Source organism: Podarcis muralis, chromosome 17 (assembly GCF_964188315.1).
Source record: "Podarcis muralis chromosome 17, rPodMur119.hap1.1, whole genome shotgun sequence".
In the NCBI taxonomy this organism is placed as follows: Eukaryota; Metazoa; Chordata; class Lepidosauria; order Squamata; family Lacertidae; genus Podarcis; species Podarcis muralis.
The window spans coordinates 2,302,540-2,326,698 of record NC_135671.1 but is presented as its reverse complement, the minus strand read 5'-3'; the positions used below and the strand labels follow the sequence as shown (position 1 = coordinate 2,326,698).

Below are 24,159 nucleotides of genomic sequence, written 5' to 3'. Positions count from 1 at the left end.
GAAGCAGTAGGGAAATCCTATTGCTGGTGCTTAAGCAATATCTGTTAAAGAACTGCTGGCGAGGAGAATTGCCAATGAAAATGGTTGGTGGATGCAAAGCTTCTGTTCCACCAACCCTTCCCTCCCTCCTCCTTATAGACCATGCGTGGAGAGGTGCCACCATTTTAAAGGTCTCTCATTTACAATTCTCATAAAAAAGTGGTTCTGCAGCTCACAATCAGAAAAATAATTTCTCGTGCCACAAAGCTCTTTGGTGTTCTTTCTGCAAAAGATTAATAGTTACCCCTCTGGAAATTTCTTAACTTTGAAAACAAAAACACTGGGGAAGTAATTAATTCGCAGGTATCTATTGACGGCTGAAATATGCATGTACGTAAATTGTGCTCTATGATATACAGTGGTACCTCGCAAGACGAATGCCTCGCAAGACAAAAAACTCGCTAGACGAAAGGTTTTTCCGTTTTCGAGTTGCCTCGCAAGACGAATTTCCCTATGGGCTTGCTTCGCAAGACGAAAACGTCTCGCGACTTTGTTTCCTTTGTCTAAATAATAATTCGCAAGACGAAAAATTCGCTAGACGACAAAACTTGCGGAACGAATTAATTTCGTCTTGCGGGGCACCACTGTACATAAAAATGCATATATAGTATATTTCTGCATTGGTGGACAATGAAGCAGAAGAAAGACCTGTATAAAATCAGGTGATAGCAGCAGAACAGAAGACAACACAGGTATGTGAATGTCAGAACAGATTGAGACATGTTGGTACATCGCTTTCTCTTGTGGCTTTACAGCTCATATTGCTGAAATATATGAGGAGGCAGTGGCTTCACACTCACACCATCCATCAAGAGAGTCGCTTGCAAAGAAAACAGAAGAATATTGGCAGAGGTTCCGGTAAGAGTTCAGTATAATAAGATGTTGTCATAAATGCACAGCCATGACTTATTCATTACCTGCAAGGTGTGTGTTGTTGTAATTAGCCTGATCTGGACCGCTAGACAATTATGCTAACATAACTGTTGCCGCAGATTCCGTCGTCTGCTCTTGCTAGGCCCTAAATCACAAGCTCTGATGATGTGTGTTTTACGTTAAAGTAAAAAAGTGCTCCTGAGGCTATTGGGAGTGAATTATTTACTCACAGGCATTATTACAGGCCAGTTGCCAGGTGCAGGAATCTTTATAAGTGAAGGTAAAGTTGTTAAAAGATTTCATATATTGTGTTATTTCATTGCATAAGATGTCAGTCTCACATTTCAAAAATAATATTTGGTGAACTTCTTCATTTCTTCTCATACAGCCAAGAAGAGGCACAGGATGTATCTTTCTGGCAAGTCAAGCTTGCGCAGACCAGGTAACAGTGCTGCTGGTTTAAGGGTAGGATTCAGAAGTTCCTAAGTGGAAGCTGGGGTGGGGTGCAGGGGGAGAAAGAATGGGGCTGAGTCTGTATATTTTGGAAACTCCTGCTGCCTTGCAGGATATCTTCGGGAGAAGAAAGGGCTAAGGAATAAACCCTACACAAATCCGACAGGTCCCTAAGGTGGTGGGATGGAACCTTGTATGCCTCCTTCCGGCAACTCCTGCCGCCACGCTAGTCCCAAATGTGCCGTATTGGCTTGAATATAAGCCACACTCCCCCCCCCCCGCCCCATTCTGACCATGAAAAGTTAAAGTGTGGCTTATATTCATGACCTTACGGTATGCAGCGAGGAGCGTGGGGCAAACAGCACCAGGAGCGTAGTTATCCCCCAAGGACGGGAAGGAAGGAAGCGAGGAAGGGGAAAGGCCGCTGGCAATGCAGCGCTCCCCCCCTCCCCCAGTATGCAGCCAGGAGCAGCAAAGAAGGGAGTGGCTTATATTCGGGTATTATTCTCTCCCCCCCCCCCTTCTATTTTAAAGCTGTGGCTTACTGTATTTTTCGCTCCATAAGACGCACCAGACCATAAGGCGCACCTAGTTTTGGGAGGAGGAAAACAAGAAAAATTTATTCTGAATCCCAGAAGCCAGAACAGCAACAGGGATCTGGCTTCTGAGATACCGTGTGGCTGTTCTGGCTTCTGGGATAACCGCGCCAAGCCACTTCAGGGCAGCGGGATGAAGGCTCCCCCTGCCCGAAGAGGCTGCGCACGGCTGAGGCAGAAGCCAGGACAGGCGCGTCGCTGAAGGGGCGCTAAACAGTTCTCCCTCTCTGAGAGGGAGAACTGTGCAGCGCCCCTTCAGCGAAGCTGGAGAAGGAACAGAAGGAGTCCCTTCTGTTCCTCCTCCCGCTTCGCATGACAGGCACGCCGCTGAAGGGGCACTGCGCAGTTCTCCCTCTCTCCTTCACAGGAAAGGCGCTGCGCAGAGAGGGAGAAGGCGCAGCGCCCCTTCAGCGAAGCTGGAGAAGGAACAGGAAGAGACCCTTCTGTTCCTCCTCCGGCTTCCAGTACAGGTGCTGCACAGAGAGGGAGAGCTGCGCAGCGCCCCTTCAGCGAAGCGGGAGGAGGAACAGAAGGGGCTCCGCTCCTCCTCTTGCTTCGCTGAAGGGGCGCTGCGCAGCTCTACCTCTCTGCGCAGCGCCATTCGCTCCATAAGACGCACTCACATATCCCCTTACATTTTAGGAGGAAAAAAGTGTGTCTAATGGAGCGAAAAATATGGTATATTCAGGTGCAGCTTATATTTGGGCCAGTACGGTATTGTTCTGCTTTCCTTTGGACCACATGAGTGAGGCCAAGAGTGGGGTCTTCTTGTCTGGGCAGCCCAGGACCGCCAGACACACTGCCCAGGCTTGCACCCCGGGGAGGTCACTTTGGTGCTGCTAACGCAGCCGTTTGACTTCACCCTGGAGGTGTACTCCATTTTCTCTCAACAAAGAAAGAAAGAAAGGAGGGGTGGTTTTTCTCCTGTCCTGGTGGGGCAAATTTGCCCAGTTTTCCACTTTTTAACATTCTAGACTTAACTATGGGCAATCCATAATTCCTGGTTATAAAACAGAGTAAAATCATCATAGTGTTGTGGATTTCTTCTTTTTCTTCCAATTAGGCAGGAAATTGAGGATGGAAAGGAATGTCTTATGAAGATAAGGAACAAAGTCATCCCCCCCTATTTCAGTTCAGAATTTGGCATGGAATTTCTGAATAAGGTAATTGGGATGTGAAAGCTTAGCAGAGTTGGGCTAATACAAACACCTCATTTACACTGTGCTGGGCTACTGACAACCTGCTCCTAATAACTTTGCCCTTCTCACTTCCCAGACTTATGGAATTGTGTGTACGGCACTAGTGGACATAAATTTGTTACTCGTATTTTGACTGTTTTTGTTAGAAAGTTAATTTCCTTCTCTGTTTGTTCTTTAAAGCTTCCTGATGTTGAAAGTCTTTCGAAAAAGCTCCCTCCATTCTCAAAGAAAGGAAAGAAGGGACCATTGCTGGATACAATTACAGAATCGGGTGAAAGCAATCTAGGTAACGCTGCAACACTAAATGACCCTCTCTTGAATTTGTGTGTGCTGGGTCCCCATTTGCCCTTACATCCTCCATAGCTGGATATGGTGGCAGTGTCTGCAAGTTGCACAGCATTTTCTCATGCTCCTTGTGTGCTGCTATAGAGCACAACAGGGCACATACCGTATTTTTCGCTCCATAAGGCGCACCGGACCATAAGGCACACCTAGTTTTTAGAGGGGAAAATCAAGGGAAAAAAGCCTGTCTGCTTCTCCCAAAGCTTCTGGGGCTTCCGGGTCCCCCCCCCCCCCAGCCCCAAAGAGCAAAGAAGCCGCTCGCTGTCTTGGCTTCCTCTTTAGCCGCGTGCAACCTCTCCAGCCGCGAGAGGCTGCGCGCAGCTAAAGAAGCCATAGCCGCGCACAGCCTCTCCCGGCCGGAAGGGCTGCGCGCGGCTATGGCAATACCTCCACCTCCTGCAAAAGCCCACAGGAGCTGCGCACCCTTTAAGGAGCATGCGGCTCCTGCGGGCTTTTCTATGAGGAGGTAGAAGGGACTGACTGGCCGTGTCAGTCCCTTCTCCCTCCTGGGGAAAAGCCCGCAAGAGCCACGCGGCACTTGTGTGCGGCTCTTGGGGGCTTTTCCTGCCTGCCTCCCCCCCTGCATTCGCTCCATAAGACGCACACACATTTCTCCTTACTTTTTAGGAGGGAAAAAGTGTGTCTTATGGAGCGAAAAATACGGTAAGTAGCATCACATAAAGAGGCCAGTTCCTTCCCCCACCCGCCCCCTCCAGGACAGCTTCACACATTTGGCCTGGATAGCTCAGTTGGTTGGAGCGTGGTACTGATAACACCAAGGTTGCAGGTTCGATTCCCATATGGGGCAGCTTCACATTCTTGCATTGCTGCATATTCCTGCATTGCAGGCGGTTGTACTAGATCAGAGTTTTCCAACGTGTGTGCCGTAACACGTTAGTGTGTCGGCTGCAGTATGTAGGTGTGTCATGCAAACGCTCTTCTAAGGGATTAGTTTAACCTCTGATTTGCTAGTAAAACTGAATTACAGTCGTGTCTTGGATCCCAAACGCCCTGGAACTCAGACGTTTTGGTTCCCAAACACCTCAACCCCCCCCCCGGGGGGGGGGATTGCCCTAAGTTTGTAGTATTGTTAGTTTGTCAATGTAACTATTAGCTTGTCAATGTCGCTATTATATTTCTCTAGGAATGCTGGAGCTGTCAGACAGAAGCAAGACTTCGGGCGGTACGCTCACTAATTCATCAGGTTATTCTGTAATCTGTGCTGAAGTTTACCCAGATTTCTCCACAACAGGTAAAGTATTTCAGCAGGTCACTTGGAAAAGGAAGTCATAAATTAGACGTGGCAACAAATAAAAGTTTTGTCAGCAGTTGAGAACTGGCTGGCTCAGTGATAGATGAGCAGACCTTTGTGATATTTGACTACCCCTAGGGAGGAGACAAAGGGACGCGGGTGGCGCTGTGGGTTTTGAACCTAGCAGTTCAAAAGCACGTCAAAGTGCAAGTAGATAATTAGGTACCGCTCCGGTGGGAAGGTAAACGGTGTTTTCGTGCGCTGCTCTGGTTTGCCAGAAGTGGCTTAGTCCTGCTGGCCACATGACCCGGAAGCTGTACGCCGGCTCCCTCGGCCAGTAAAGCGAGATGAGCACTGCAACCCCAGAGTCGGGGGGGGGTCAGGGGTCCCTTTACCTTTACCTTAGGGAGGAGCCAAAGTTGAGCTGCTGTAGAAAACTAGAGACAGCACTTAGTGCTAGATTCCTTTGGATGGTAAAGCACTGGAGACTTGACGTGCCTTCATAATATGTACTCCATTTACTAATAGAAACAAATCTCATTTACTTATTTCCAACTCACTCTTCCCAAAGGAACCCAGGGCCGTCAAAACAAACAAACAAACAAACATTTCAAACAATCATCTCACAGTTAATTTCAAGGGTGCCAATAATAGTGGATTTGAGCTATGAAATACCTGGTTGAGTAGGGACATCTTTAAATTCCTCCAGAATAATTATGAGGGAGGGAGACATGCCTCACATAATCATAATTATAATCGTAATTTTATTATTTGTACTCTGCCCCTCAAACAGCCCTATACAGGGCTGTCTACATTCAAGGAGGGCATTCCATACAGAGGGAACTGCTACCAAGAATCTGTCTCTGAAACTTTTCTGAGACCTTCTGAAGTGTTCTATATTTCTGAGATTAAAACGGCACAAATTTCTGAAACTAGGCCTTGAAGCACAAAACTGTGTACAACGCTTCACAGGGTGATAGATGCCCAATTTTGGTACCTACAGTTAGTTTACCTTTTACTAATATAACCTTTAAGTCTAAACGTATTGTTGTTTGCTCACAGTCCTTAAATTACAAAAGCTTGTTGGTATCATAGAATGGATAGTTCAGAAAAAGTATCAAAGGAGAAACTTGAAGAAGCCGATTTGTGGAGCCAATGTTTACAGGCTAGCAGTGTTGCTCTTAAGAAAGGACATAACTGCAGCATAGGATTGCACTGGAAGAGAGCTATATAAATGCCAAGTATTCTTACTTGTAGCATGTTGTTTCAGGGATATTTCTTCCAAAAGGAAAAAGGAAAAAAAAACAGTCATGCCTTCTGCAATTAGGACTGTTACTACTTTTGGATCAAGGGTTTTCTTTTTATGTTTTATTGATTTGCTTAGGTGTGTTTTTAAAAAAAATGTATTCCAGTTCCCAGAAAAAATAGAACACTCTTGAATTTTCAAAGCACATTTCATCTTTGAAAGATGACGGGATGAAAAAGAATATGAGAAAATGTAGAGAAGTGAGACAACCTTAAGTAGCTAATAATAAGGGTGGGAGTGAAATTTAAGTTACTCTGAGCTAAAACAAATAAAAAGAGCCGCACGCAGCCCAAGATGGCTAATCCACTTTTAACGTCCAAGTAAATATTACTGCAAGCAGATCAGCATGCTTAAACCTATGTCTGTTCCAATCACATGGAAAAGAGGTGGAAGTTTGGTTTAAGGAGTGTAGGGATGGTGGAATGATCCACTGTCGCTCCCATCCACGTCTTACCTTCCCTGAGTTTATCCCCTTAGAGTCTTAGACACTTTGTCCTTAGGTACCAAAAGTAAGACTGGCTTGCAGAAATGTACAGTGGTGCCTCGCAAGACGAAATTAATTCGTTCCGCAAGTCTCTTCGTCTTGCGAGTTTTTCGTCTTGCGAAGCACGGTTTCCCATAGGAATGCATTGAAAATCAATTAATGCGTTCCTAGGGAAACCGCCTTCAGACCAGGTCCGGGGACAGTCTGTCCCCCGACCTCTTCTGAAGGCGGGGGGGGGGGGGGGGGACAAGGGCTTTTCTTCCCACCCCCAGCATTTTAAAAAACCCTGGGACAGCGGAGGACTTCTCCGCTGTCCGGGGCAATCTTAAAATGCTGGCGGGCGGCATTTTAAAATTGCCCGGGACAGCGGAGGACTTCTCCGCTGTCCGGGGCGATTTAAAAGCCCCTGGGAAGGCAGGCAGGGGGGACAAAGATTTTGGCCCCCCGCCCGCCTTCAGAAGAGGTCCTGGACCTCTTCTGAAGGCGGGCGGGGTGAAAGTCTTTGCTCCCCCCTGCCTGCCTTCCCAGGGGCTTTTAAATCGCCCCGGACAGCGGAGAAGTCCTCCGCTGTCCCGGGCGATTTTAAAATGCCGCCCGCCAGCATTTTAAGATTGCCCCGGACAGATTGCCCCCGGACAGCGGAGAAGTCTTTGCTTCCCCCCCCCTTCAAAAGCTGTCCTGGACAGGCTTCGCGGACCTCTCCGCAAGCAGCGGGAGCGCTCCCGCTGCTTGCAGAGAGTTGCCAGCATGCCGAAGCCTGTGCGCGCTGAGATCAGCGCACCCAGGCTTCGCGGCCCCGCCGCCCGGCATCGGAGCTTCGTTCTGATGCCGGGCGGCGGGAGGAGGCGTTCCCGCCCCGCCGCCCGGCATCGGAGCTTGGTTCCGATGCCGGGCGGCGGGAGGAGGTCTGAGGACAGTGGGGAAGACGCGCTGCGCTTCCCCGCTGTCCCGGAGATTTCCCTATGGGCTTTCGTCTTGCGAAGCAAGCCCATAGGGAAATTCGTTTTGCGAAGCGCCTCCAAAACAGAAAACCCTTTCGTCTAGCGGGTTTTCCGTCTTGCGAGGCGTTCGTCTTGCGGGGTACCACTGTACCTTGAACAAGAGGCTATAGGAAAGTAAGCAGTTGCTGCACAGGAGCCACAGGTTCCCCTAATCCACGTTCCCCTTTTGTTCTACAAATTTGGCCCCATGTACCTATCCTTTTAAGGGACACGGGTGGCGCTGTGGGTTAAACCACAGAGCCTAGGACTTGCCGATCAGGAGGTCAGCGGTTCAAATCCCCGCAATGACGGGGTGAGCTCCTGTTGCTCAGTCCCATCTCCTGCCAACCTAGCAGTTCGAAAGCACGTCAAAGTTCAAGTAGATAAATAGGTACCGCTCCGGTGGGAAGGTAAACGGCGTTTCTGTGCGTTGCTCTGGTTCGCCAGAAGCGGCTTAGTCATGCTGGCCACATGACCCGGAAGCTGTACGCCGGCTTCCTTGGCCAATAAAGCGAGATGAGCGCCACAACCCTAGAGTCGGTCACGACTGGACCTAATGGTCAGGGGTCCCTTTACCTTTACCTTTTACCTATCCTTTCCTTTGTTTGTGATTTTGTCTTTATTCATGGTCGGGCCACACCTTGGTTTAAACAAATGGGTCTGCTGATATACCACATCTAGTTTGGCCCCGAAACAAACCACGCAAGATAGGGGACACCTCCCAGAAAGGGTCGTTGGGATTTGAGCAGATGTTTGGATGCATGCCGCGCATGCATTTCAGAAAAGAAAAACGAATAGCTCTCAATTAATTGCGCAAGAACTGTAGAACTGGACTCGTGCAGAGTCTGCAGTCAGCCTTGGAACTCTCTTCATTTTCAACAGAAATGGCTGAGAGTAGATTGGAGATTGTCTTTGAGCCAAAACTCCAGTCTCTTCTGGTGGATGCAGCAGGAGCCCCAAGGAAAGAGAAGGTGAAATTGCCCGTGTCCATACAGAGAGACAAGACACACTCTGTACCCAGGCGAAAGGTAAGAAAGTTGATCTTCCACTGTTCCACCATTTCTACCCTAACCATGAATACAAACGGTAGAAGTATAACTTCTTTCTTAAAACACTTTTTTTCTTAAGATGCATCATCTGCTAATATACTGATGTAATAGTGCTTAGAAACCTGCACAATCCATTTAAACTAAGACAACAGTGGGACAAAATGAAAGTGGCTCTATTGCGCTGCATTTAGCATCTTAAAAAATGGCGGTCTGCCTCCAGCCTTGCGTTGGCCATCGAGAAATACCAGAGCCAATCAGAAGCAGAGGGAGGCCGCACAGTTCAATGGCAGCTCACGCGTTTTGATCTCTGCTATCTCTATCTCCAATTAAAAGAACTTGGGTAATCGGGTTGAGAAAGACTCCTCTCTGCAAGAGATGTCGGAAAGCTATTGACAACTCTAGGCTGGAAGGATAATTGCCTGGCTCAGTGTAAGGTGCATTCTGTCTTCATAGATGGTCACTCTGTGTGAGTGGTTGATGGGAATTTGCTGTAGCCTCTAGGTCCCCACTCACCCGAAAACTGAAGGGCTGATTTTGCATGAGTTCCCCTGTGCTGAAGTCAATACAATTGGACTTTTCCCTTTGCATCTGTATGTGATGACGAATCAGCCTTATGAACAATTCCGTGCATTTCCACATGACAGGCCATCAGCTATAGGTCAGCCATTGTACATCCACTTAAACATTCAAGTTGTGTTATTTCTACCCAACAAAAACTGCCGTATTGCTTGGAATATAATGTTAGGGACTAGGGCTGGCCCCAGGGGCTGCTGGCAGCAGAGCTGCTGGGAGCAGAGCTGGCCTTGGCTCTGTCCCATGTGTGAAGGCCACCATATTTCTTGCAAACCTCTTAGAGGATTTATTACAGTTGAGCAGTTTACACGTTTTGTTGACTAAATAAATACTGGGTTCCCCAAGAGGCAATACGCAACATCAGGCATCATATCTTGGGAAAATCCAAGATGGTGGCCATCTCCCAGAGACCCAAACCAATTGCCAGCATAGCTTCTATAATCAGTTCTGCTGCCCATCACCACTGGGTAACATCTCACCCTATTCTTTCCGCAGAAGTAATTAACTTGCAGGAGCAGCAAGCAAAGCATCTGTGCCCTGTGGAGATTCTGGGGAGGTAACAGTGCTAGGCAGGGGCCCAGGTTGGCACTGGGCAGAGTACCACTGGCAGCACGGCCAGGTGCCCATCAGTGTCTGACGCTGGTTGTGTTAGGCATCTGAGTTAGGGGTTCCGGGCACAGAGCTCCAGTCTACTGCGAAGCGTACAAGTTCACTGCTGTGAATGGAGGATTGCTTGATAATGGGTCATTTTTCTCATGCCATCTTGCCTTCAAATTAGGAGTACGTTTGGCCTCCCTAATCCGTGCTTCTCATTCCTGCAGGGTGAAGATCCCGTTTCTGGCAAAGTTCACACCTGCTCTGCTACAGCAGCTTTGCAGCAAATGTCAGGCTTTCTTCTCATCCCACCTAAGGTGTCATTTGGGGTTCTCAAGGAGGGCTGCACTTACAAAACCATAGTAGTCTTGAAGAACATCGGGATGAATTTCTGCAGGTTGGCATATTTATTTATTTGAAGCACCATATTTGTTTCCTTGCTCCTACATGTTCGGCAAGACTTCCACAAAATGATAAAGGGGTGCAGAGAAATATTGGCAATCATGGAAAAACCAAAAGATTCTATGTTTCTGCTATTTTCTTACTTCCCCATCCTGTCAGTCCCAACCAACAAACTAGCTCACTTTGTTTCTTGGCAGGTTTCGGGTGAAGCAACCACCACCCCGTACTGGATTGCGAGTGTGCTACACACCAGGGCCTGTAAGTCAGAGGGTGTTTGTCGTGTTTTTTCCATGTGCTGGGGTCCTCAATGTTTCCAGAAGTTGCTTAGGAGGGAGGAGTTTCCAATATTGCAGTGGCAGCAGCTTTCTGAAAAAGGCATTCGAAGCTATGAAACACTACCTGAATCTCAGTTTCAGCTCTCATAATCCTGACAAATCTCAATTTATCACGAGGCAGGCACACATGGTCATCCCCCAAAGTGCATTCTCCAGTTGCTTTTCCTGCCTTGCCTAAGAAGAGCAGCTCTCTTGCTTAAGATTTTTCTGAACTCCTGCCTCCTTTACTTCCCCGCTCTTCTAAATCTGCAGCTCTTCATTTCCCTTCTCTGTTAAAAAGAAAAAGGGAATTTTATTTTCTGATGCTTAACCACCACCACCCACCCCAGCAGCAATGAGAAACATCATTTGGTTTTAAAAAGGCCGCTAAGCCAAAAGACATTCCAATTGTCTGATCTAAGGACAGTCCTCAGAATAATTTATCCAAAGGGGCTTCCGGTATGCTACTGCCCATTCTTCTACAGCAAACAGTGCAGAGCACACATCCCTTTTTTTTAAAAAAGGTGCATTTGAATTCTCTGCACGCAGCTTGTTGCTCACATTGGGAGCTACTTGCTCTATAGTAAGGCTGGTAAAGAGGATTCTATTGGAGATGTAACATCCTGTTTTGTAACATCCATGCATCGTGCTATGAGGCGGCACCATCTTGGAACGTTGCAGGTGAGGTTCTCCCATTCCTCATCCATTGTTCCCCTGATCCTTGTTCACTTTTTGGTAAAGCAAACAGCCCTCAATGTGAGTCCAACTAATCTGGGGTACTTTCAGCTTCATCCTTGTTTTTTACTGTTACAATTTCTGGTGTCCTCCTGCATGTGAGAAAAACCACTCATGAAGAAGTTTAGCGTTGCTCAATTTTAATGATCCTTTTTCTATAGGTAGCTTCTGGGTTGCAAACAGAGCTGGAAGTCGATATTTATGCTATGGCTATTGGAGTAGAAGGCAGTGAGGGAGCGGGTGAAGTTTCCCATCGGATCGAAATTTACACAGAAACAGAAACTCTTTTCCTACCCGTGGAAGCAAATATCCTTTATTGCTTTTCTGTTCAGGACAAACTGGTGGCCTTTACTGCACAGACGGCCACAGAACTCCCCACCCCACCCCACCCCACCCCCACACACTTTGAGCAAGTTACTTTATTTTGAAGACTTTGGAGTCCCTTAAAATACTTTTGGAGAGATGTTTATTGTTGACATTTGTCTCTCTGGGGAGACAATGACAAGTGTGTGCCTTTGGGGGTAAACTTCAACCGTTGGAGATGTTTACACAACCCAAGTTGTTTCAAAATGTTGTTTTAATGTTTGGGAAGAGAAATTATATAAAGGCTAAATGTTTAGCGCTTTTTACAGGGCCATCCTGTGGTCCCACTGCCCTCTCAGCCAGAAATCTTCTCCTTAACATTGGCTGAGCGTAGTTGAAATCCTATAGGCTCTGATGTTCTTCTGATGTTGTAAAGATGCTCTTTGTAAGGTTCTCCTGGAAATGACTCGCAGTGATTTACAGACACAATAGAAAAGAAGAAAACCAATGACAGGAACAGTAGAAATCTCCACCCATGCAACTCCCTCCCATTAGTTCTGGTCCTGCCTTCTGGAACAAGAGAGAACACATCTGCTCCATCTTCTGTGTGGCAGCCTTTCAGATATTTGAAGGCGACTGTCATATGCTTGCTTAGTAAACTCCTAGATACTAATGAGGAACAGGGTGGCACCTCTGCCCCTTCCACCATTTGTAGGAACTTGAGAAGCTGCTAATCACTGAAGCTGCTCTTCATCATCCAGCGAAAGAGTAAGAGTTTGGAGAGAACCCACTTCATATCCCAGATGTGAGCTAAACTCTACTTGAATAACATCAGCTCTTGTCTCCTGAATCAGCCTGCTCCCATAGCTTCATTAACTATGAACCCTGAAATTTGGGATCGCCTTCAAAGCTTTGATAGAGTTTTGCAACGAATGTATCAGTTACTCAGCTTGGAGGAAGCTGCAAAACTATGGCACAAGTTTGCAGGGGATCCCAAATTTGGGGGTTCGTGGTTAATGAAGCTTGCTCCCATCTCTGTTCTTTACTAGTTTCGCAATGCTTTTTTTGTCACCAGAAGTGGAAGTGCCAGCCGGAACTTAATGGCCAAAGCAGTCCTCTGCCGGTTAGAAGAGATGCGCTTTATATAGATTAGCAGGGCACGCACAAGTGCTTCACAAAGCAACATCCATCCTTAACATGCCTTTCACCAGTCTTAACAAGCAACATCTATGACAGCAGACCCCCCAACTATCCTCAAGGGGGGAAGGCTCCTACCACTCAGCTGGTTTCAGAAAGTCCAACCTCTCATTTTAGAGTTATACTACCCCACAAGCTACCTGGTTAACGTAAGTAATTTAATTGCATTTAAGCGCGGAAACTCCGTTTGAACAGTATGTACTTTCTGATAACTGGTTCCTACCACACTGTGCAGACCTCAGTGCATCTTCCAAAATTGAAGATCCTGAAATTTATAACTCACTGGCTTCCTTGCCAATTGTATGGAGGCCACCGGCCTCATCATAGTCCAAAATAGTTCCATGGCACTGCCTACCTCACCATTAAGACAACAAGGATTACTGGTATAGCGATAATTTGAGAGATTGGGGTAGGAGAGGACCGGAACGGCTTTAGCTGAGGTTGCATCCATTCTAGAAACAAGTGGAAGATAAATCGATTACCCCTTTTCTTCCTGCCAGGGCTCCTACACCGAACCCTTGTGGTTGAGGAGGAACTGCTGTCGACACTTCTTGCTGCTTTTGACTCCTGAAGCAGATTTAGCTGGTCTGCTACTGATCAATTGCAGCGTTCCCCTCTAAATTAGGGGTGAGCAACCATTTTGCCCCCAAGCAACAGTGGGTGAGTGCTCAGGGGCCATATGCCAGTGACCTGGGCATATGCACACAGGGCTTTCAAATACTCTCTCCACTCCAGCAGGGAGAGAATAATAATAATTTTTTTTATTTATACCCCACCCATCTGGCTGGGTTTCCCCAGCCACTCTGGGTGGCTTCCAACAAGATATTAAAATACAGTGGTCCAAACATTAAGAGCTTCCCTAAACAGGGCTGTCTTCAGATGTCTTCTAAAAGTCTGGTAGTTATTTTTCTCTTTGACATCTGGTGGGAGGGCGTTCCACAGGGCGGGCGCCACCACCGAGAAGGCCCTCTGGCTGGTTCCCTGTAACTTGGCTTCTCGCAGTGAGGGAACTGCCAGAAGGCCCTCGGCGCTGGACCTCAGCTACTGCAGCATGATTTATGGGGGGAGGCCCACACCATGGCTCTCCCGGAGTGCCTTTGCTCCCTGTCACATCCACGCTTGCCTCTGCTTGCCAGTTGCTTGGTAGGCTGGGAGGGATGCAGTTTACATTCAGAGAGGGATGGCTCTGTCTCAGCATGCTCCTCACAGCCTGCCCTAAAGCTGTTTGGCAAGCTGAGAGAAATGTGATTTGTTTCTGAAGTGAGGAGGGGAGCGCTAGGCAAAATTCAGCAAAGGGATGAATTCAACGGCAGGAGGGTGACTTGGCCACCTGCAGTGGGCCACATGGAGGTTATCCAGAAGTGCTCTTAAGATTAGTGAAATAATTACAAAAAAGGCAGTTTTTGAAATTTTCAGTTTTCTTGGTTTCAGACTCATTACTCAGTGGGCGAATATTCTTCCTTAGTGATGAAACTGTCACATTACCCTGGGCTGGAATTTCAATGCTGCAACAAGAACTACAATGAAGTTTTTAACACAGCCCGGCTATCTTTTAACTTCGCATTGTTGCTGTTTTTCAAAACAGACCATGGCAGGCTTGGAATGGTGATTATAACATCACAACAGCCCTACAATGGTAAAATTATCTAGCAGCAATATCATCTTGATGTTTTTGAAGTATAAAAATTTCCCATCGATACTTATTAATATATATTTAGGCATCAACGTTTAACAATAAAGTTTAGTTCCTCGTCATTGTGGTTCTCTGATTTGGACTTTGACAATGTTTTATTTAACAGTGGAACTGGGAAATGAGCTTTCCACTCCATTTGTGCTACCACCAAGCAGTTTTACTGGAGAGAAATAGCTATCCAGTCAGACTATTTACCAGATTCAGTTTCTGTTTTAAGATAAGACATGAAACAATAGGATGGAGCAATTAAGAACCAAATGCTCCATGAAGGGAATCCTGCCCATTCTTTTCCAGCAGGAAGAGGACCTTTCACTCTCAGGTTGACATTAGTGGGGTATACTGAGCGATGTCTCATTAATGCTTTTCTGGCTGATGGGGCACATGTATCTGTTAACTAAAGGTAGAAGATTTAAATGTAACTTGCAGTACAGTCCTATATATCTGCTTTGAAGTAAACCATCTTTAGTTCAGTGGGGTTAACTATGAAATTCTATAAAAACTCCCATGTAAGTGTGTGCCTCCTTATTTAACCTCTGGTGGTGGTTTTTGAGTGCCCTAGCTTGGATAAAGAAATTGGCATGCGAAAGGAATTATCCTGCATTTCAAGTTCGTAGAAATGAGCTTCAAGCTTCTAAATTCTGCCATTCATCTCAGACACACACACCATGCATGAATAACCTTCACCATCACAATCTAATAGACACTCAGGAAAAACCCTTGACATGCAACACAAGCACCCAGCCCCAGCTCCCTAAAGCTGGTTCACAGGCAACTCCTGAACTAAACCAAAAGTGAGCCAAATGTGAGTAGTGGATAAGTTTGCTTCTGTGAACAAATTAATACACACCTCTGCAGTTTATTCAAGAGCAGACAATGCAAAATGTCTCGAACACCTGAGACACATTGATAATGATGAAGGGAGGGATATTACTTATTTCCCTTAGACCTTTCAATCCTGTAGCCAATTTGGTTTAAAAGCTAACACAATAATTTAGCTACTGGTTTGCATTTGGAATGTGGCCGTATTGGAGCATCTGAACAAGGTCTAAGCATCCCTTCTCAGAAAATGCATCACCACATTGCTTGATGGATGCATTCAGTGAATAAGTACATGCACTGTTTGAGGGCTTTTTAAACTTCTGTAACTCTTCAGTGAACTTGAGTTCAGAAAAACTTCAAAGGAAACAAGCTGAACCCAACAGATATAATGTATCAAAACATTTTCTCCTCTCTGGTGTTTAAATTGCTTGAGAAACAACTATGAAGCTTAAATTGCAAAGGAAGATGGTAGACTGCAAAGAAGTTTTAATTCTAGGGATTAGCTAAACAAGTACATCTTGGGAAAGGCTTCACTCAACACATCTGCACCAAATTTTGATGGTGGTGGTGGAGGAGGAGGAATGCTGTTGAAAACCAGCAAAAATACTGGTCCACTTGAGTGAGGGCAGGGAGTACTGTCCTTATGATTTAGCCTTCGTGACGGACTCATTCCCAAATCCAAAGGGCTGTGTGATGTGAGGTCACTACGCTGATGGGCAGGAAGAGAGGTCTGTTTAAAAGGTGCCAAGGCCACAGATCAGCGAAAGCAGCAGCTGCAAACAGTAGGTGAAATATAAGCTGGGGAGGGGGGCCAGTGTTTTCAGCCTTCTCTGACCCCTCCCTTTTGATTTGTGAGTGACAACCTGACGCAGCTTGGGTTAAGCTTCCACAGAACCTCACACCCCTCTGTGCTGGAGACAACAAACCCGCATTCTCCTGGAGCAACAAATCCAAAATGCCCCAAATTAGACCATTGCAAGAATCATCTTCTGTTTCTTCTTTCTCTTCCTTTTCTTCTCCTCAAATCGGTCAGTAGCATCAGCAAAAAAAGTCACTTCATCTTTGGCTTCTATTTCTTTCTTTAGGAACTGCAGGCCGGCCATGTTAAATCCCAGCACATCCTATAGACAGAACATAAGTAGACCTATGTAAGGAAGAGGGCAGACGTGGAATGCTTTTGCCATCACTTGCCAACTTCAGCGGTTCTTTCCCTACCGTTCTAATACCAAACGATGTCAGAGACAGTGGGCAGGATTCAGCTAATGAACCCTGTCAGGTGAAGTCCCTGCAAGGACTTCCATTTGTGTGGTGAGGCTTCCCCTCTCCTCCCCCCACAAAATTGGCTCGGAGTGAGAACACTTCCAGAAAAGTGCATGGAAGGAGAGGGGGTCATTCTGTCTTGGAAGTCGGAAATCTTACTCTGATAGAACCATCAGCATAGCACAGTGTTCATTTCCTCCAGTGTCTCAGTAATCTTCACAACTACCCAATAAAATATTCCAACTTTATCCTCCTTCAACTGCAGGTGGGCCCCTAAATCTGGAAAAAGTAATAGGCTGAAGTGGGATTTCCCAGCTCACATGCTTAACCCTGCTTTGTTGTATTATTATTATTATTGTTACATATGGGCAAAGAGATGCACGGTACTGTCACAATGCAGATACCGTATTTTTCGCTCTATAGGACACACCGGACCATAGAACTCACTTTGTTTTAGAGGGGGAGAACAAGAAAAAAAATTCTCCCCTCTCCGCTCAGCACCCCTTCAGCGAAGTGGCAGGAGAAACGGAGCCCCTTCCATTTCTCCTCCCGCTTGGCTGAAGGGGCGCTGCGCAGCTCTCCCTCTCTGCTGAAGCCGGGAGAGTCTTGCTCTCCCGGCTTCAGCAAAGGGAACCCGAAGCCTCCGGAGCGCAGCGGGGGCTCCCTGAAGCCTGGAGAGCGAGAGGGGTCAGTGCGCACCGACCCCTCTCGCTCTCCGGGCTTCAGCGAAAGCAATGCGAAGCCTCCAGAGCGAGGGGGGAGCTCTCCCTCTGTGCTTCGGAGGCTTTGCGTTGCTATCACTGAAGCCAAGGAGCCTGCATTCGCTCTATAGGATGCACACACATTTCCCCTTAATTTTTGGAGGGGAAAAAGTGCGTCCTGTAGAGCGAAAAATACGGTACTCCTGAAACAGCCTTCACAACCAGTGCTTGCTAGAATTATTCATCCCAACCACACTGATAGTTTTTCTGTATTCCTGGCAGAGGGAAAGGTGTGGATTGTGATGGAAACCCAGTCTACAGCAAATACTTTCAATCAGGGTGGTCCTCACCACCACAATCACAAGCCTCCCTGCTTCTCTCCATCTGAGCGAACCATGGAAGCAGTAGTTGTGCTAATGGTGTCCTGGGGAAATTCCTTGCAAACGTCCCAGCCAAGGCAAAGACCGCTTGCCACGGAGGCCTTTTGCAGCAATGTCCCCAACACAACCATATGCTCCGACCCCATGATTAAGCTCATCACATTGCTAGCATAGCTGAACAGACCCAAGAAACTAAATAGGAAAATGGTACAAGATTAATCTGTAATGATGCAATTATTATTATAATAAATGTAAATCTCAAATACTAAGATTCATAATTAGAGGTTTGTGGCACTGTACGTGTGATAACCAGAACTTACTTGCTGTCCCACGCCATTACTGACACCAGAAGAGGGATCAAGAGGCAGTACGGCTTGGGCAAAGCAGATGGGCATCCAAAATTTGCACCCTTTACCACCCATAGATTGTGTAAATCTTCCATAGGTGCACACTTACTTACCCTCACTTGGCTGACTTTAGAGATGGTGGTTTTCTTCAGGTCCTCCATCACCTTAACAAGAAGTTGATTGGTTGTGATCCGTCCAAAGTGTATCCTAGGGATGGAGTGGGGAGGGAACCCAAAACTCACTGTCAGACTGCCAAGTTTTGGTTTCCAGACTAATCTATAAGATCTACTCTTTTCTGACCTCCTGGTTGACTAAGAGGTGCCCAGAGCGTCAATGAGATGTTTCACACTCTTACAAAGGATCGACAAGATGACACCCTTCAATCTGAAGTGTTTCACATTGGTAAAGTAAAACAGAAAGTGGAGGGCAGTCATTTTTCTATTGAATTGTCATGTTAATTGGGGGGGGGGGGTTCATTGTTGCTGTGTTGGATCTCATTGTATTTGATCATGGTAAAAAACGGATCCCCCAAAGAGAAGAGAATAGCAGAAGCAACAAGGAGACCCCTGAGAGAAATAGGGGTGGGGGGAGGAAGCAAACAGACACCCGCCCTCCCCAACAGGAGAGGAGGAAGCAAAGCAAGACCATACAACCAGAAAGGAAAAGGGGTTAAAAACAAGCCCAGAGCCACCCAGAGAGAAAGAACACACACTCTTTCCATTTCTTTTTGGTCAGACCACTCTTCCCCCTCCTCTTCTCTCTCTCTCTCTCTGCTTTCCCTCCTGCTTTCTACCTCGGCGCTAGGCTCAACCTACAAAACTAGACATTTGAAAGAGGAAGTGGGAGTAAGCAACATGTCTTCCACTTCCTTTCTCAACTCTGTAGTTTTCCAGGCAGAATCTGCTCCCTTCCCACTTCCAAAGAGAGGAGAAACTGCTGGCAAAGTAGGCAGGAGAGGAGCGCAGAGGCTTCTTAGGGGTGCCAGGAGAGCTATTAACAGATGCTGTTGCACTCAGAGGCACCATGTTGTAGACGCCAGGTTTGATGATTAAGTGACAAATCTGATGGAGAAATACAGAGCTTATGAAAGACCCTTTAAGCTTTCTGGGCATTCTGCTAAGGCTATCGCGATGCCTCAATTTGCAAGGGAGGGGGAGGAAAACAGAGAGGTAGCAGAGCAATTCACACTGGTCTGGTTTTGCCAAGACCAGACCTAAACAGAGTCTATGTCTTCTCCCTATACAAGGGTTGAATAGAATTAAGGAACGTGCTGCTGTTTGGCAACTCAGTTTGCTGTCCAGCTGGAAATTACTTTTTGAAATAAGCGATAGAGAAAGTCTCTTAAAAGACAGCTCTGCCTGAGGGATTGAAGAGGCGATGGTTTGTCAACACTTGCCTATTAAAGTTAATGTCACTGGAAGCACTGAGAAAGGCTGTGTTTTAAGAATAAAAGGAAGTCTCTATGGTACCATAGAGCTCATTCGCCTGTTGGTCAGAACCATTCATGTGCAGTCTCACATCAAGGCGCAGGGCTAGACATGACCAGCTTCAAAGCCAGGCAGCTTCCCTGCATTCTTTTCAGCCATGGGGTTTACCTGAGAAGGAAGAGGAGAGCTCGGCATAGCAGTTCCACCTCTGAACCCAACTGAAGGTGTTGATTGAAGAGCTCAAGGAGGTCGGGCACATATGAAAAGGGCAGCACCAGCAGAGACTCTTCCAATTCACTGCGACAAAGAGAGGAGAGTCAGGCATCCTCACACCCCAGGTGTCAAGTAGGGCTGGGCAATTTCAGGTTTCAACATTTCAATGCATCACTAGCTAAACATCGCATTGCAATGATACACCACGATGCTGAAAAGGAAGGAACGTCGGCCCAGGTCCTGCAAGGCACTCGGGTGAAACTGCCACTGGCACCCAGCACAAGGAGGAAGGAGACAGTTTGCCTGCTCGACCGGAGCAGGAAGGTAAGAAGAAGAAGAAGAGTTTGGATTTGATATCCCGCCTTTCACTCCCTTTTTAAGGAGTCTCAAAGCGGCTGACATTCTCCTTTCCCTTCCTCCCCCACAACAAACACTCTGTGAGGTGAGTGGGGCTGAAAGACTTCAAAGAAGTGTGACTGGCCCAAGGTCACCCAGCAGCTGCATGTGGAGGAGCAGGGAATCGAACCCGGTTCCCCAGATTACGAGACTACCGCTCTTAACCACTACACCACACTGTCGGCTGGCTGGCAAGCCCCACCTACGATATACCGCTGGGTCAAAACACTGTGGCAATCTGACCCTCAAACTGATCCTGCATGACTTATCAATACATTTCCCAGGCCTAGCATCAAGCTATAATAGCAAGCCCTTATCAGTCGGGTGCCTCTAACGCAGGGGGACCCAACTTTTCATACCAAGTGAGCCACAAGAGTACTTTGACACTGAACCCATGGGCTGCACACTGCCTTGTCATGCAGAAGGGGGAAGCGCTGGGCTTTGGGAAGGAGGCGCGAGGCTCTGGCAGTGTCCTAGAGTCCTCCCACCTCCTTCCCAAAGCTGGGGAAGTGCCAACGAGTTGGGAGAACTTCAGGATGCTGCCAGAGCCCTCATGCCTCCTTCCCAAAGTCCAGCACCTCACTTGCCTGGCTTTGGGGAGGTAGTGTGAGGGTTGGGGGGTTGTCAAATGTTTTCGAGGGCTGCCCAAAAAAGGACTTGAGGGAGCACTTGGACCGCATGTTGGACCACCCTTCTCTAGCACAAAGGTGGCTGGGCAACAGTTTCCACCAAAGCAAAGCAAGGCTTTTCCAACAGTCGCTTGGCACTGTTACTGCCTGCTTCCCCAGGAAGGAACTTCATGTGACCGATCAGCAAAGCAGGGATCATCTGGATGGAATGAGGCTTAAATGTCAACTCTTGCAATTTCTAGCCACAGCTCCGCCAGGACACAAACTTCCCGCCAAGACTTGCTGCAGAAAGTTCGCTAACCGTTTTGCAAAGAAGTTGTAAGCAATGTTAAATACACTCACAAGTGCCAACCTCACAATGCCTGTTTCCCAGTGGGAAAGGACCAGAGCTCAGTGGTAGATCCTTTGCTTTGCACACAGGTTCAGATCCTGGCAACTCTAGGATTCCTGCCTGGATCCTGAAGAACTGCTGCCAGTCAGGGCAGCCAGTACTGAGCTAAGTGAGTCAATGGTTGGACTAAGTGCTTGGCAGTTTCCTATGTTCCTAAAGCCTGCACATATGCCTGCCATCTCCAGTCAAAAGCATTCTGGTGGCAGAGTACAGTGGTACCTCAGGTTAAGTACTTAATTCATTCCGGAGGTCCATTCTTAACCTGAAACTGTTCTTAACCTGAAGCACCACTTTAGCTAATGGGGCCTCCTGCTGCTGCCGCGCCGCCGGAGCACGATTTCTGTTCTCATCCTGAAGCAAAGTTCTTAACCTGAAGCACTATTTCTGGGTTAGCGGAGTCTGTAACCTGAAGCGTATGTAACCTGAGGTACCACTGTACTGACTTTGCTCCTCACTACCATGCGGGATGCGGGTGGCGCTGTGGGTAAAAGCCTCAGCGCCTAGGGCTTGCCGATCGAAAGGTCAGCGGTTTGAATCCCCGCGGCGGGGTGCACTCCCGCTGCTCGGTCCCAGCGCCTGCCAACCTAGCAGTTCGAAAGCACTCCCGGGTGCAAGTAGATAAATAGGGACTGCTTAATGGCGGGAAGGTAAACAGAGTTTCCGTGTGCTGCGCTGGCTCGCCAGATGCAGCTTTGTCACGCTGGCCACGTGACCCGGAAGTGTCTCCAGACAGCGCTGGCCCCTGGCCTCTTAAGTGAGATGGGCGCACAACCCCAGAGTCTGTCAAGACTGGCCCGTACGGGCAGGGGTACCTTTACCTTTTTACCAAGCACTATGAGCACTAAAGAACTTACGACCCCAATGGTCAAGGACTCTGTGTACTGTACATCTCCAGAACCTGCAGATCTTATATTCCAGATTCAAATACTCAACTTCAAATACCTTCTCACAGCAAGCTGTGTCAACACATAAAATCACAGAACCGTAAAACTGTAAGGAACCTTGAGGGTCATCTGGTCCAACTCCCTGCAATCCAGGAATCTCAGCTGGATCATACATGACAGGTGGCCACCCAACCTCTGCTTAGAAACCTCCCAGGAAATAACTACTTTCATGTTTCGTGAATGTGCATACATCCTAAGCCCAGAGGACACACAACTTTGGTGTAACCATCTTATTCCAACCTCAGCTCCTCCTTCAGTCAAACCTATGAGCCATTCACAATATTTTTGAAGCTGGTACTCACCTTGACTTAACCTTCTTGAGGACATCCAGTACGTAAGCAGAAGGCTGCAAGAAAAGGGCAAGAGTGGATTTCATTGCCAGCTGAAATTTCTTATGGAAAAATCTGTATCTCGCAACAATTTCTCTGGCTCTATAAAGAACTCCCACCCCACATCCCACTCAGAGTGTTGAGAGGTTTGGCCTGCAAACCAGTCTCAATGTCTCAGTTTCTTAAGACAATTATTTTTTATCGAAACAGGCAGCAGCAGAATAATAATAGACTAAGTCAAACTAATCAAAACACTCATAGCCCAACCCATGACAACTCCCCACCTCCCCTCAATAGCATTGCACACCATCTGGAACACAAGAATGCCAGGGAAAGGCAGCTTAACATTCCACATGTCTCAAAATTCCAGATAGCGGCCACACACTTCACTTACCGAAATATTGCCATATGCCTGGAGAATAGGGTTTACTGGAAGAGGAACCTGCAGAAAGAAAGCAGGTTGCAAGTCAGGCACACGTATCTCTGTAGAAAGGCATAATGGTTTAAGTAATACTGTTATATTTATTTTATTGAAATGCGGGGGTTTTGGTATGTTATTACGTTTGCCCTTGTTTTGCTTTGTTATTATGAAATTGGTACTATGTTATTGTTTTGCTGCGTTATTATAAAGCTCCTTTCGTAGTGTTTGTTTGAAAACTATTCCTGTTTCCTTTGTTGTAAGCCACTTCGAGCATTTTAATTAATTTTTTTGGTGGAAAAGCAGCATACATATAAAATGAATAAATGACTTGCACACCACGCGTCGTGAGATCACCAAACAACTGTGCTACCCTTTTTGATCTCCTTCCCTTTGATTTTTAAAAAGTGTTCTGAGAAAGAAACTGGCACCACACTGTGCTGAACAGAACACAGACCACAACTCCGTCCTACCTCTTTTCCTGCCGCTCTGCAGATCACTTTATGCTGTTCCAGCTTGGCTGTCTCTTCTCTGTACAGCTCAATGGCTTCCATGATCCGTTCAGCCTTCAAACACAAAAATGGCACATTAGCAGCGCAACAAAATGAAGGTGCTGTGATAATGCGGAGTAGATAGTGGAACATCCATTTGATTATGCACAAGAGGGTGGAATAATCAAACACATTTTCACCTGGTGAGACAGCTGAGGCCTTGCCTGTGCACTGTCTCGCCAGGGTGGTTGAACTACAGCAATGCACTCACCTTTGAAGGTGACTCAGAAACTACAGCTAATCCAGAATGCAGCTGCCAGGACCGTGCAGCACCGGCCATAAAGGATCTACATAAAGGATCTCCCAGTACATTTCCGAGAACAATTCAAAGTGTTGGTGCTGAACTTTAAAGCCCTAAATAGCTGCATACATGAAGGGGCATCTCCACCCCCATCGTTCAGCCCAGACACTGAGATCCCACTCCAAGGGTCTTCTGGCAGTTCCCTCACTGCAACAAGTGGAGGTTACAGGGAACCAGGCAGAAGGCCTTCTTGGTAGTAGCACCCATCCTATGGAATGCCCTCCCACCAGATGTCAAGGAAATCAACTCTTTGACTTTCAGAAGAAATCTGAAGGCAGCCCTGTATAGTGAAGCTTTTAATGTTTGATATTTTATTGTGTTTTTAATGTTTGGGAGCCGCTCAGAATAGCTGGGGCAACCCAGTCAGATGGGCGACATATAAATAATGAAATTATTCTTCTTTTGAAGAAGGGGGGTGGCAGACTGCTGTAACCTCCCCTGTGCCCACTCCACCTCTCATGGCTTTAAGTGCAGCTGAGAAAGTGCTGCCTTTTCTCCCACAGCTGTAGAACTGCTAGAAAAATAAGTGTGGTGATCATCAAAGGGAGTTCTGCAGAGGTCAGCAACACATCTCTGTCACAGAAGACATGACTTGCGTGTTATGGGCAATTTCCATCTCTTACTGAAGAGGTCGCTGAAGGCTAATTCAGTTTAAAAGCTGTGATTCCT

General features: G+C 47.0%; 2 protein-coding genes across 3 annotated transcripts in view; one reads left to right on the top strand and one right to left on the bottom strand.

Annotated features, from left to right (window-relative positions):
* SPAG17 (sperm associated antigen 17) overlaps nt 1-14,446 on the top strand; it is an 80,416-nt gene extending 65,970 nt beyond the window's left edge. The window contains exons 39-49 of the mRNA XM_028712671.2: nt 795-897; nt 1,301-1,354; nt 3,025-3,124; nt 3,341-3,446; nt 4,647-4,754; nt 8,407-8,552; nt 9,968-10,137; nt 10,340-10,400; nt 11,353-11,497; nt 12,703-12,840; nt 14,123-14,446. Of these exons, the coding sequence (XP_028568504.2) occupies nt 795-897; nt 1,301-1,354; nt 3,025-3,124; nt 3,341-3,446; nt 4,647-4,754; nt 8,407-8,552; nt 9,968-10,137; nt 10,340-10,400; nt 11,353-11,497; nt 12,703-12,839 (1,130 nt within the window). The 3' untranslated portion in view covers nt 12,840; nt 14,123-14,446. The remainder of the gene's footprint in view (nt 1-794; nt 898-1,300; nt 1,355-3,024; nt 3,125-3,340; nt 3,447-4,646; nt 4,755-8,406; nt 8,553-9,967; nt 10,138-10,339; nt 10,401-11,352; nt 11,498-12,702; nt 12,841-14,122) is intronic.
* Nucleotides 10,125-24,159, bottom strand: part of WDR3 (WD repeat domain 3) — a 34,391-nt gene continuing 20,356 nt past the window's right edge. Inside the window, exons 22-27 of one of the 2 annotated variants that reach the window (XM_077921308.1) lie at nt 23,112-23,204; nt 22,615-22,662; nt 22,194-22,237; nt 19,487-19,615; nt 18,005-18,098; nt 10,125-10,746 (exon numbers count right to left, since the gene is read on the bottom strand). In XM_077921308.1, coding sequence (XP_077777434.1) covers nt 10,702-10,746; nt 18,005-18,098; nt 19,487-19,615; nt 22,194-22,237; nt 22,615-22,662; nt 23,112-23,204 — 453 coding nt within the window. In that variant the 3' untranslated portion in view covers nt 10,125-10,701. Of the gene's footprint in view, nt 10,747-15,220; nt 16,325-18,004; nt 18,099-19,486; nt 19,616-22,193; nt 22,238-22,614; nt 22,663-23,111; nt 23,205-24,159 lie in introns of those variants that run through there. The other variant, XM_077921306.1, reaches the window with a different exon arrangement.